Source organism: Phycodurus eques, chromosome 23 (assembly GCF_024500275.1).
Source record: "Phycodurus eques isolate BA_2022a chromosome 23, UOR_Pequ_1.1, whole genome shotgun sequence".
In the NCBI taxonomy this organism is placed as follows: domain Eukaryota; kingdom Metazoa; phylum Chordata; class Actinopteri; order Syngnathiformes; family Syngnathidae; genus Phycodurus; species Phycodurus eques.
The window spans coordinates 1,857,501-1,870,532 of NC_084547.1; the positions used below are offsets into that span (position 1 = coordinate 1,857,501).

The window sequence follows — 13,032 nt, forward strand, 5'->3', positions numbered from 1 at the left end:
ATTCCGCAGCGATTCTATTCAGTGTCTCTTCTTCAGTATTTACATTCAGTTTCTACAGAAATGGTGTTCTCTAGTTTAACCTGGAATTGTCCCAAACGTAATCATGTCATGGAATGTAACGTGTTCTGGTATGCACCATTGAAAGTCACAGCCCACTCTGGCCTCGCAGGTGTGCCATTCGCCTCAGTGGTCCAAAGGTCGAGCCATCCTTGACTTGAACCTGGACGACTTGTGTCTGCCTCCCACACTGCAACAGACCATAGCCACCCCCCTGCCATTCCAATACAATCTCAGGGTGACTGAGTGGCAGAAACAAAGTAAAGGCAATGGAAGCGACGACGTCTGGCAACTGACCACTTCCGGCGCATCTGACCGCTTTTCCACCACCACGACTGCATCACATCCTTCAACTTCAACTCCACTTCCTGCCACTCTCTCAGTTGCTACGCCCGCAAGCTCTGAGGTCCTGGACAAGCGTGACGGTGCACCCCGCTCCCACGTGCCTGGTGCCGGTGTGTTTTGTGTGTGGTTGTTGGTTAGCAACGTGTGTTTGTGTGTGGTGATGGCAGCAAGTACCGTCGTGACTCTGGTGAAACTGGTGGTCTGGTACAGGGGGGCATCAGACATGCAAACACAAAAGACACCAAAAAAAAAAAGCATTACAAGGAAGTCTGGGGGGATCCCCCGGGCCCACTCAAATAATTTTTTTTAATTTTAACATAAATTAAGCATTCCGGAAGACTCTGAAGAGTACAATGTTTTTTCACCGATACGGCGGTTTGACACATCGCCAAATCATCATGTGGGTCAGAAAGAAAAAAAGGTCTTTCTTCACAATTGACTGTCATTGTGATAATTGAAATTTTATGTATCAAAAGTACGAGTGGTATCGGTATTGGTGAGTACTTAAGTGTGAATACTCATACTGATATCGGTCTGAAAAAAAAAAAACAGTGTTATTGAACATCCCTAAAAGTCATCTTAAAAAAAATGGTTGAGATATGTCACTTCAACATAACCCATTGACACCAATAACTACTTTGCTATTATCCAGAGCTTTGGCGCCATCTTAGTCTTACAGAAAGAATACAAAATATGCGTGAAAGCTGAGAATAGGTGACTTTTATAGCAAATAATGGAGGAGAGGTTCCTCAAAAAGTCAAAGCGAATTGGTGAATTTTTAAATGGTGAGCCGCAAATATGCGGGGGATTACTGGTGTGTGTGTGTGTGTGTGTGTATATATATATATATATATATATATATATATATATATATATTGTTGCCATGGAAACGGGTCATGTGCGTGGGAGTTTTATTGACTTGATGGTGGTCATGTGATCACGCTAGCTCCTGCGGCTTACTGCTGTTATCTTGTTTTTGTTTTTTGTTTTTTTCTTTGAATTTTTAGCCCAGGAGAAGGAAGCCACTGGCATTGGCGACAACATTGTGGACAATTATGAAGGCAAACGACGATATATACAGAATAGCTTCCAAAGTTAGCCCGTTAGCCAGCCGCCTGCTAACCAGTCAAACCAAAGACGCCAACACGGTTTTCGTGTACGTTTGAGAACGGATTGTGGGGAACTGAGCAAGTCGGGACGATTACTGGAATGCAGAAGTGAAGGTTGTGGAGTTGAATACATGGATTCATAATTTGGAAGTTTTGGGAACTGAAAGTGTCGAAGGTTCAGTTGTACATTTTTTTCCATTTTTCTTTTTTGAGGCCTTGCGCCACTGTCATGTTAGTCAATGCCGGGATCAACAAGTCCCCGCTGAGCATGATGGGAAATTACGACAATGCCTCTAATATAACCTCGCGTGGGCTTTCTAACCTGATTCTCACTCATATTATTATTAATTTGATTATTATTATCAGAATGATTCTTCAAGTGGGGGATTCTCTTGGGTGCTGCTTATCAATGTGTATGTGAGTGAGTGTGTATGTGTCTGCATGTGTGCGGTTACTTTAAAATCACAAAGTGAAGATTGTTTGACTTCTATAAGAGCTGTTGTTTTAGTAATTGTCTCTGAACTTTTATTTTATTTTTATTCTGTGTTCGACCCCAATAAACACAACATCTTCACAACTTCAATGTGTTTTTGTGTCACGATTGAAAAAAAAAAAAAAAAAACATCAACTTTATTTATTTATTGATTGTGGTTTATGAGTTACAAATTAATTAGTTAGGAAAATTAACGTATTTTAATTGCAGAACATTTGTCAGTGCATGATTTCCTGGTACACTGACGCACATGTCAGAGCTCGGCTACCAAAACGGAGGTATTAGATGAAACAGCATTGCTCGGACTGATGGGAGGCAAATTTAATTAAAAAATAAATAAATAAAAAATATCCAGTTGGAAGCATTAAGAAGCGTGGTTTTGTCCAAATTGTCCAGAAAAAGAGTTTTCATACCACCGAAGTATTTCAACCCTCCAACAACCTTCACTCCAACATGTGGGCCACCTTTTCAACTGCCACACAGAAACCAACGAAAGGCAATACTCTTCTTTAAAAATAAATAAATAAATAAATACAACAAAAATTACAAAACTGGCATAAAATGGCACTTTAACTTGAGGTGTGTTTAATTTTGGCCAGGGATATTTTCTGTGAGTTTTTCTACTGTTTTGTTTAAAAATGCAATTAAATGCATTTTTCCAGAGTTAACAATATTCCTGTCTGTGTTTAGTTGTCCACTAAAATCCCTTTGAATTAAACCATGTTGATTTTTAGAACAAATATTGGTAAACACTTAAAATGTGATTCATCAATATAATTATTTTTAATCAAATCCCATCCCTAATATATATATGTAGATATGTATGTATGAATGTAAGAACTACATTATTTCAGTTCATTCTCAGCTGTTAAGCATTCATGTCCAATTTCTCCAGTGGGATGACGTGTTATCAGTCAACACACTTCCTGTGTGAAAAGCTGTCAATCAAAGCACAGACACATCTATACAGACACACAAATGTGCATCGGTACATGCAGTGTGTTTCATTGGCATTGGTTGAGCATCACCTTCAGCATGAAGCTCTTCTTCGTTGTCCTCCTCGGCGCCGGTGTCACCATGGATACCGCCTTGGACGGCTGCTATACCGACCGGGACACGGACCACCGAGTGCGGCTCAACTGCACGGCGGCCGGTTTCAGCACCGTTCCCGCGGGTCTCCAACCTACGACCGAGGTAACGGTGCCACGGCATCTGGAAGAATCACGCAAAAGTTACATTTGATGTGGATAATGTTGCTTTGTTTATCTGTGCCATTTTCATCTAATAGGACCAAAAACAGTAAAGCCACTTGTTTTAAACAAAAATAAAATAACAATAAATAAATAAATCTAATTTTGCAAATTTTTTTGATACTGCCTTGGTTTTCTACAGGTAAATGCCTCACATGCTGAAACAGCCACACTTAAAGTGGTATTTTCAAAAGGTTATTGATTATTTCAAATGTTATGCATTCATCCATCCATCCATTTTCAACACCACTTACCCTGGTTAGAGTCGCGGGGCGCTTGAAGCCTATCCCAGCTGACTTCGGGCAAAAGGCGGACTACACCCTGAACTGGTCGCAAGTCAGTCGCAGGGGACATATCGACACGGACAACTATTCACACTCACATTTACACCGTCACTGAGTGGGAACTGAACCCACGCTGCCTGGACCAAAGTCAGGCGAATGTAAATTTTATGCAATCATAGTAAAGGCAATTCTTATTGACAAAGCAGATGGCGTTGGTGCACTGAAATATACTTCTTGCATAATGGTAAAGACAAAAGTGTACAACGGTAAAGACATAAACAGCTTCATAAAAATCATGTGAGTTGCAGTTTTTATGCGTTGCCCTTCACACTCTGCGGATACAAGTGCATCAACGATCCCCACTACTCATTAAACCCATTACACTATTTATACAATTGTCATCACGGTAAAGACATGCAATAGTTCCGACGCTTTCACAAACTCATACATATTCATTCATATCTGAAAAATAACACCATTTATGTTATGCACTCCAACAACATAATGATGTTGTCTCCAGTGGCATAAACGGCAAAGAGTGACAAAGACGGACCATTTGTAGGGTTATATGAAGGTAATGAAGGTTGGGTAACACCTCATCTCTCCACTATGATGTGAAAGCCATTTTGTGTTGAAGATGCAATTTTTCAAATAGTTTTTCTGAGTATTATGGTTATTGTCCATCTAGAAATTGCCAAAGTGCTTTTTCCTCTCCCTCAACATTTATATGATGCTGATTGTCAGGTTGTCTGAATGACACATCGCAAAGAAGCACACATTTCCTGCTTCCTGTCTGACAGTTTAATCTCTCCCTTTGTCAGGTTCTCTTGTTTCCCAGCAACCAGTTCTCCAGCCTGTCCTGGGAGTCCTTCCAGATCTTTAGCAAGCTGCACGAGCTGGATCTGACGGCCAACCAGGTGACCGGGAGTCCCGCGACGGGGACACGCGGCCCGCCTGGCTATGTGGCACTAAATCTACCTCGCTGTCCCCTCAGCTGGGTCAGGTGACGCCGAGGGCCGGGCCGCTTCTACCTCACCTCAACGTCCTCCGACTTGGACGCAACCGCCTCACGTCTCTGCCAGACAGGGCCTTCTCCGCCTGCCCTACCCTGACAGATCTCTACCTGGGCAGCAACGCCATCGAGTCTCTGAGCGACGACACGTTCGCCGGACTCAGCAAGTTGGAGGTTAGCGTGTTAGTGCCGAGCAACGTATTCAAGTGCACAATGGGTGACGGACTTTGTGATTGCCTTCTGCCGAAATCTTTCCTTTGATGATTTTTCTGATTCCGCTCACGTTCGCGGTTACTTACACATTTTTCCTTTCAGATCCTAGACCTGTCGTCCAATCGCATCAGGGTTCTTCCGCCTCTCTTGCTCCGCCCCCTGGTTGGGATAGAAACACTCTACCTGGAAAGCAACCAGGTGGGAAAATAGTGACAAGATGACACTAGATGTCCGAGAGACCGTCAATTCCTGTTTGCGCTCCTCAGATCAGCGAGCTCTCGGACAATTGGTTCAGCCCGAGGGAGGAAGTGCCCTACCTGTACCTCTCTGCCAACCCGTGGGCGTGTTTCTGCGAGCTGATGTACCTACACACATACATAAAAGACTTCTTCTTCAACTTCTACGTGCGCGACAGCAAGACCATCACCAGAGACCCCAAGAGTGTGGTGAGCTGGCGCACGGGCCAAACAAACTGATCACTGAAACAACCCGCTAACTGAATATTCGTATTTAACTGATTAATCGGCCGACCGATTTAATCTCCCAATATTAGCCCTTACGTTTAAAAATTATGGAAAAGTTAAAAATCTGATCTTTTTCATCTGAAAATTACATGATCAGATCAAGACAACCCTACTTCAAATCATTCCAATTTAAAACTGTTCAATTTATTCAGGACATATCCAGAACTAATTTTCACACTGTATTCCACAAATTCCCACATTTTAAAAATTCTCAAAGAAAGAGATATTTGACTTATTTACCTTCTCCTTACACATTTTTTGACCAATTAAATTTTTGACGCTGGAGCCTATCCCAGATGACTTCAGGCGAAAGGCGGACTACACCCTGAAGTGGTCGCCAATCAGTCACAGGGTACATATAGACACGGACAGCCATTCGCACTCACATTCACACCGTCACTGAGTGGGAACTGAACCCACGCTGCCTGCACCAAAGTCAAGCGAGTGTACCACTACACTATCAGTGACCAATTCAATCCATTCCGCAGCAATTCTATCCAGTGTCTTCTTCTTCAGAATTTACATTCAGTTTCTACAGAAATTGTGTTCTCTAGTTTAACCTGGAATTCCCCCTTGTCTCAGATGTAATAATGTCATGGAATGTAATGTGTTCTGGTATGCTCCATTAAATGTCACGGCCCACTCCGGCCTCGCAGGTGTGCCACTCACCGCAGCGGTCCAAACGTCGAGCCATCATTGACTTGGACCAGGACGACCTGTGTCCGCCTCCTACACCGGCACTCATGGCCGCCACCGCCCTGCCACCCAGACCCACTAGCAGGGAGACTGAGGCTTTGGAGGAAATTGAAGGAGGTAGAGGCGACGGGCCCGTTGTCTGGCGTCCTGCACTGACCACTTCCAGTGCATCTGACCGCTTTGGCGCCACCACGACTATGTCGCGTCCTACAACTCCAACAGCACCACTTCCTGCGACTACGTCACATCCTACAACTTCAACTGTGCCACTTCCTACAACTCCAACACCATCACTTCCTGCGACTACGTCACATCCTACAACTTCAACTGTGCCACTTCCTACAACTCCAACACCACTTCCTGCCATTCTCTCACTTTTGACGCCATCCAGCTCTGAGTTCCCGTTGACGTGGCGGTGGGGCACGGACAAGGGTGACGCCGCACCCCTCCGCCACGTGCTTGGTGCCGGTGTGTTTTGTGTGTGGTTGTTGGCCGCCAACGTGTGTTTGTGTGTGGTGGCGGCAGTAAGTACCCTCGTGACTCTGGTGAGACTGGCGGTCTGGTACAGGGGGGCATACAAGCTGCTGAGCGTCACGCTGGCAAGGGGGGGTGGCGCCCGGCAGGTGAGGCTCTACGGCAGCAGGGAAGTAGTTTATCGTTCGGTCCTCTTGGTGAGTTGCCAAGGGGCGGAGGGGGTCAAAGGTGGCCCCGTGTACAGGACGACCCTGCACCGCGAGCCCGGTACGCAGATTGCGCTGCAACAGTGGAGCGATGTCATGGGCGTGGGCGACGGGGGCGCAGGGTGGAGGCAACGCTTCAGCGTGCTTCTGCGCCAGGAGAGGGAGGGGCCAGGCGGAGGGAGGGAGGAGCGAGATTGGGTGGTGGGCGCGTGGCTAGCACAACACCTGCCCGGCGTGACCCTTGAAGGCTCGCCAGCCCCGTGATCGCTCTACCTCCAGTTAAGAGTGAGAAACAAAACAATTTGTGTATGCAACGCAAGTGATATTTGACATTGACCTCCAAAGGCCCATGCCCTACTATTTATTAAATGGAGTTTATTTTTTGTGGTGAAAATAAGAACAAATAACAAATTCTAAGGGTTGAAATCCGAAAAATTAGTGAACATTTTATCATTCTGATCCGAGCTGGTTGATTGTCAAGCAAAACAAACATTACATATATATATATATATATATATATATATATATATATATACACACACACACACACACAAAAAACAATGATTCTAAAACAGTTTGGTTGTACAAGTTGTACTCCCCCGCCCCCCAAACGGTAATACTGCTCAATTGAGGAGGACACAAGGTTTAAAGCAAACCTCAGAACAGCCCAGAATAATCTATGCGGGCATTTTGGCTGTTGGAACCAACTATTTTTACATCAAGTTGCCATTATTCATTTGATGTCAAGATAAATTTAATGAGATTGTCTCCACTACTTAAAAACGACTCACGTAAACAAACGTCAACTACGATATATAGTTCTGTACTTTATTTCCTTTTGATTTTTCGTCGTGTGTAATGGCGGCACCTTGTGTCGCTGTAGTTGATTGCGAACAGGTGGCTCGTTACTTTGACTTTTGAGCATTGAATGTTTTGTTGTTGTTTTTAAAACGAGGCAACTCTGTAACCTTTTAGCTTTATATACTATACTTTTTTTTTTTTACTGTAGTGTGTCAATTTGTGTACGCAATTAAGATTAAAACCGTCTCGTATTTTTACCTTGTGTCCAGAAGATGGCGGCTGTTGGCACCATGGCGTTTTCGTGTCCAACTTCCGGTTTGGACAATGGCGTCATTAATTAAACAGAATTATCACCTGTACTCCAAAATGCCATAGGAATTAAAACGTTGTCTACTTTCAAGAAAAAAAAGTTTTTACTGGTACAATGTTTTGTTTTTTTCTTCAAAAAAAATAAGCTCGTAATATTACATATGTATGGATATCTATAGATGTATAAATTAAGGGAAAGATACATTTTAGAATTTAAAAGGGTTCCAAGGCGTCTGTTTGTTTGCGTTTCGCAAAATACTCAAGGATAAAACATAGACGTGTTTTTACCGCAGATGGTCCAATCAGCTTGTTTTCAGGGGCAAGTGGCCATAGAGATTCCATTGCATTATCACTGATGGATGTAGCCTTTCATCACCAAGCCACCAAATTACACTTGGTACTCATTATGTTCATTAGCCTTACTGTTGGGTAACAGTTTGGCAGAATTAAGGTAGCCAAACATTGACTTGGTTGTTTAATTTTACACTTGATGGGTGGGCAAGAACTCCGGACACAAATATTAAGATACAGACACTAAAAATTCATTTGTAATTGTTTGGCTTCAAGGAAGGTCTTCACAGCCTGCTCTCAAAAAACACACGGTCTTGACCTTGGCCAGCCGGGGTTGGCATGTCGCCCACTGCCTCAGATGCTAATACAGAAAAAAAAAAAAAAAAAAAACAGTCCACAAGAGTACAAAATATGACATGGCTCGTCGGAAAATAAAGTACAACTAGAGACTGCACTTTCTGAATAAAGAACTGATGCTGAACTCATATGAATGCTTGAAATCGGTAGAAAAATGAGGAAGGAGAAAGTAAATATTACATACAATATATATAAGAAAATATTCAATATGGAAAAATGTCTCTCAATTTGAAAATTCCAGGGTGAAATGTGGAATTCTGAAAAAGTGGGAATTATAGCTCTCTTGCCTGGCAGCTCCATCCTCATCATCCTTCTACCAATATACTCACTATTTCTCCTCTGCACGTGTCCAAACCATCCAAGTCTGCTCTCTCTAACTTTGCCTCCAAAATCTCAAACCTCGGCTGTCCCTCTGATGAGCTCATTTCTAATTTTATCCAACCCGGTCACTCGGAGAGCGAACCTCAACATCTTCATTTCCGCCACCTCCAGCTCTGCTTCCTGTTGTCTTTTCAGTGCCACTGTCTTTAATCCGTACATCATGGCTGGCCTCACCACTGTTTTATAAACTTTGCCCTTCATCCTAGCAGAGAATCTTCTGTCATATAACACACGTGACACCTTCCTCCACCCGTTCCAACCTGGACCAGTTTCTTCACTTCCTGACCACACTCACCATTGCTCTGAACGGTTGACCCCAAGTATTTCAAGTCCTCCACCCTTTGCTATCTCTTCTCCCTGTAGCCTCACTCTTTCCCCATCACCCCTCTCTTTCATGCACATATATTCTGTCTTACTTCCATCTTTCTAACTGTTCCTCCACCTGCTCCCTCCTTTCACTGCAGATCACAATGTCATCTGCAAGCATCATGGTCCACGGGGATTCCAGTCTTACCTCATCTGTCAACCTATCCATCACCACTGCAAACAGGAAGGGGCTCAGGGCTGATCCCTGATGCAGTCCCACCTCCACCTTAAATTCGTCTGTCACACCTACAGCACACCTCACCGCTGTTCTGCTGCCCTCGTACATGTCCTGTATTATTCTAACATACTACTCTGCCACTCCAGACTTCCGCATGCAGTACCACAGTTCCTCTCTGGGTACTCTGTCATAGGCTTTCTCTAGATCTAAAAAGACACAATGTAGCTCCTTCTGACCTTCTCTGTACTCTTCCATCAACATCCTCAAGGCAAATAATCCATCTGTGGTACTATTTCTGGTCATGAAACCAAAGCTGTTGCTCGCAAATACTCACTTCTGTCCTGAGTCTAGCCTCCACTACGCTTTCCCATAACTTCATTGTGTGGCTCATCAACTTTATTCCTCGATCGTTCCCACAGCTCTGCACATCACCCTTGTTCTTAAAAATGGGCACCAGCACACTTTTCCTCCATTCCTCAGGCATCTTCTCACGCCCTAGAATTCTATTGAACAAGCTCAATTGTTCCATTGATTTCCTGAATGAGCTGAACAGTTTGAATTTGAGAAATGTGGAAGGCAAACATATCTGTATTCATTTGGGAATTTTGTCATGGAAAATGTAAAACATTTGAAAATGTGTGAATTTTAGAAATGTGAAAAATATTTTCCAATATTTCACCAAAGAGCGAAGCATTTTGTTATTGTAACATTAAATATGAAATATGGAAGAAGGCGTTACATTTGGGAAATGTCTCCTTTCATTCCAATGGGATTTTTTTGGGGGTGGAAAACAAGAAATATGGAAAAAGAGGAAATTCTGCCCTCTTCAGATTCCCACCATAAAACATTCGCCGCTGACCTTTGACCTGCCGGCTCAGGAGGCGCGGCCCTGCCAGGCCGATGCCCAGCGCTCCGGTGGGGGCGGTGATCAAGATGGCTAACACGGCTAACGTTAGCACATCCAAACCGAACTTCGCCAAAGTGTCGTCGCCCACGTCCCTCGCCGTGTCCAACGCTTTGGAGCCGATGGCCGCCTGTCACACACGGACGTTTCGTTTCACATTCGACCTCTAGTGACCTCAGGCCACGTACCTGCACCGTCGCTTTGGGTAGCCAGGCGATGGCGATGAAGAGTTTCTCCTTGAGCACAAAGCCCGCGCCGTGCACCAGCGCGAAGGTGGCGACCAGCCGTACCACCAGACCGACGGCGATCACGGCCACGCCCAAACCTGCACGGGGTCGCAGTTGAGTCGGCGTGACGGACGGCTCGCCGCCACTGCCATGTGCTTCTCACCCACGGTGCTGAGGCTCAGCTTCGTCACGATGATCTCTGCTCCAATGAGGCCGAAGAGGAGGGGCTGGAAAACATCCCAAAACCTCCCCAAAATGGCCGCCACCCCCGCCTGCAGGGAGACGCCATGTTACTGCTGTGCCAATAGAGGTATGGCGTCTATAGAGTGGAGGCCATGGTATGATTTTTTTTTTTCCTCAATGGGTTAAAAAAACAGATTCAACCATAACTACCTTGTCAGTGCCCCAGCCCAGCGCAGCCAGGAAGGCCAGAACCAAGGTGCACAGCCCACCAGCCCCGGAGGCACCCACTACTTGCGTGAAGAAGACGGCGAAGACGGAGAACCCCAGCAGGAAGAAACTCCTGGTCGCCACCACATCTTCCTGCACCAGTACGACCTTCAGCTGGATAACAAGGATTTCGATTAAATGTTCAAGCGGCTTTCCGTACGCACCTGATCCACACTGGGGAATAAACACAAGAAGGCGCCCACGAGGACACCGCCCACCACCCCGCCCACCACCTCCAGGAGACCCTTCAGGATGCTCATCCACGTGGAACCTGAACACACGCAAACAGCGGAGAAACATGGAGAGCAGAACTCAATCTGGCCCAAAGCAAACAGAAGCTGAACCTGTGGAGAAGGCCACGCCCAGACAGGTGGAAAAGCCTGTGATGGCCAAAATGTCGTCAAAGCTGCCGGCAGCCATCAGGAGTGTTGGGATGCCCTATGGAACCGGAACTGCAGTCAAAGCCCTGCAGAACTTCACTACAATCCCAGAATCACGTGGGAAAGCAGCAGTTTACCTTCTCGCTCCCGTAACCTTCCTTCTGGAGCAGCAACATGGACGGAACCACCACAGCCGGTGACACCGCCGCTAGGACAAACCTGCGCGCGCACACGGGTCACGTCTTCGCCATGCAACCACGCGACCACGCCTACACGTACCCCAGCAGGAAGCCCCAGGCCCACGGCAGGGCCAACAGGAAGTGAGAAACCACGGCAACGACGCACGCCTCCATCACACACGGCCCGACCGCCACGCGCAGGCACACGGCCTTCAGACGACGCAGCGCCTGGAAAAAGACCACAGTCACCGTGTGCGCATGTGAGTGCATGTGTGTGTGTACGCGGTACCGAGGGATCCAGACCCAGACCGGCTCGGGCCAGGATGATGGACAACGCCATGCTCCTCAAAGCCGCAGACCAGGCGGCGTCCACGTAGACGGCGTCTGTCACGTACGGAACGTTCCTCAGGATCAGGCCAGCCAGAAGCATGCCTGCACGCACGCACACACAGGCACCAAGCATCAGGTGTGCTTGTTTGTGTTTGTGTGTGAGGCGGACAATGGTTGGGTCGTACCAAGCAGTGGCGGGATTGGGGGCAGGCCGGGAAACTGGACCATCCCGAGTAGTCGCCCCCCCAACACGGCGCCGATGAAGATGATGACCACGCCGAACACTTTCCCTCCTGGCAAGCACTCACTTCCTGTTACTGACCACAACGTGCCGAAGAGCAGAGCCAACACACAGGCTGCGCACGTACACGTACACAAATAAAGACGCAAGCAGACACACACAGGACCAGACATATACAAATGAGCGTACGCTCACACACATTAACAGAGAAAACACAGACACACACACACAAACATAAACACAACACACAAATACGAAAGAGCAAACACGCACAAACATAAACATACAGACACATTAACACAGAGAAACACTCACACACATTAACACACACGAGACACATGCATACAAATACAGACACAGAATAAGACAGTGTCACACACAAATGCAGCCACACACAGATACTTGCACACACACACACAAAGACTTACACGGACACACGCACACATACACAGAGACACATGAACCCAGGCACCCGCATTGACACAAACACGCACACAGATACAGGCACACACATTGACACACACAGACACATCAGTGACATTCCCTAACTTGTACTGATCGCTGGGTTGATTTCTTGCCACCTTGGGTGATGAGCAGGTTGACGAGTCCACACGGTCGAGGACATCTGTTCTTTAGGCGGATGAAGGACGAGGCGCAGCATGAACACATCTACACACAAACATAATCAATATGTATGTGTGTGCGCGTGTGTGTGCATGTGTGGACTTCACCGTGTCATCCAGCTCGTCCGTCGTCGTTGCCACCACCGCAGCGATCTCTCTGGACCGTCTTGACCTTTACTACCACAATGCACTGGAACTAGTGTGACTTGAACACTCACGCACACAATAAAGTGTTGCACTTTGACCCCACCTGTGTGTTCATGTGTGTGTTTTCTGAATTCCTTCTTTGTTGGCCCTTCATCCATCGCTCTTCATGTCTGTCCATAAACTCACACCCACCCACATAAACAAC

General features: G+C 46.1%; 3 protein-coding genes across 3 annotated transcripts in view; 2 read left to right on the top strand and 1 right to left on the bottom strand.

The window, feature by feature from the left end:
- The window catches only part of LOC133398081 (phospholipase A2 inhibitor beta-like), a 3,521-nt gene extending 2,196 nt beyond the window's left edge, over positions 1-1,325 (top strand). Inside the window, exon 6 of the mRNA XM_061669693.1 lies at positions 170-1,325. Coding sequence (XP_061525677.1) covers positions 170-712 — 543 coding nt within the window. The 3' untranslated portion in view covers positions 713-1,325. The remainder of the gene's footprint in view (positions 1-169) is intronic.
- A 1,694-nt stretch (positions 1,326-3,019) lies between these two features.
- On the top strand, positions 3,020-6,927 carry LOC133398082 (platelet glycoprotein Ib alpha chain-like). Its single transcript, XM_061669694.1, has 6 exons — positions 3,020-3,198; positions 4,360-4,455; positions 4,533-4,724; positions 4,866-4,961; positions 5,030-5,209; positions 5,944-6,927. Exons 1-6 carry the CDS (start codon positions 3,040-3,042, stop codon positions 6,925-6,927), a joined length of 1,707 nt encoding a protein of 568 aa, XP_061525678.1. The 5' UTR covers positions 3,020-3,039.
- A 1,044-nt stretch (positions 6,928-7,971) lies between these two features.
- On the bottom strand, positions 7,972-12,989 carry LOC133397694 (sodium/hydrogen exchanger 9B2). The gene is made up of 13 exons (XM_061668900.1): positions 12,789-12,989; positions 12,639-12,726; positions 12,002-12,172; positions 11,776-11,918; positions 11,587-11,714; positions 11,445-11,526; positions 11,272-11,365; positions 11,092-11,198; positions 10,871-11,020; positions 10,641-10,749; positions 10,439-10,575; positions 10,206-10,380; positions 7,972-8,425 (listed from the first exon to the last, which is right to left on the bottom strand). Exons 2-13 carry the CDS (start codon positions 12,724-12,726, stop codon positions 8,349-8,351), a joined length of 1,461 nt encoding a protein of 486 aa, XP_061524884.1. The 5' UTR covers positions 12,789-12,989; the 3' UTR covers positions 7,972-8,348.
- Between the last annotated feature and the right edge of the window lie 43 nt (positions 12,990-13,032).

Bases quoted from the DNA above. Each gene is read 5' to 3' on its own strand.
- LOC133397694 (XM_061668900.1), bottom strand. From the start codon at position 12,726: ATGTGTTCATGCTGCGCCTCGTCCTTCATCCGCCTAAAGAACAGATGT. The intron at 11,366-11,444 runs GTAAACTGCTGC...CCGGTTCCATAG, and splicing joins AAGGTTACGGGAGCGAGAAG to GGCATCCCAACACTCCTGAT. The intron at 10,750-10,870 runs GTAGTTATGGTT...GTCTCCCTGCAG, and splicing joins TGGGCTGGGGCACTGACAAG to GCGGGGGTGGCGGCCATTTT.
- LOC133398082 (XM_061669694.1), top strand. From the start codon at position 3,040: ATGAAGCTCTTCTTCGTTGTCCTCCTCGGCGCCGGTGTCACCATGGAT. The intron at 4,725-4,865 runs GTTAGCGTGTTA...TTTTCCTTTCAG, and splicing joins CCGGACTCAGCAAGTTGGAG to ATCCTAGACCTGTCGTCCAA. The intron at 4,962-5,029 runs GTGGGAAAATAG...TGCGCTCCTCAG, and splicing joins TCTACCTGGAAAGCAACCAG to ATCAGCGAGCTCTCGGACAA.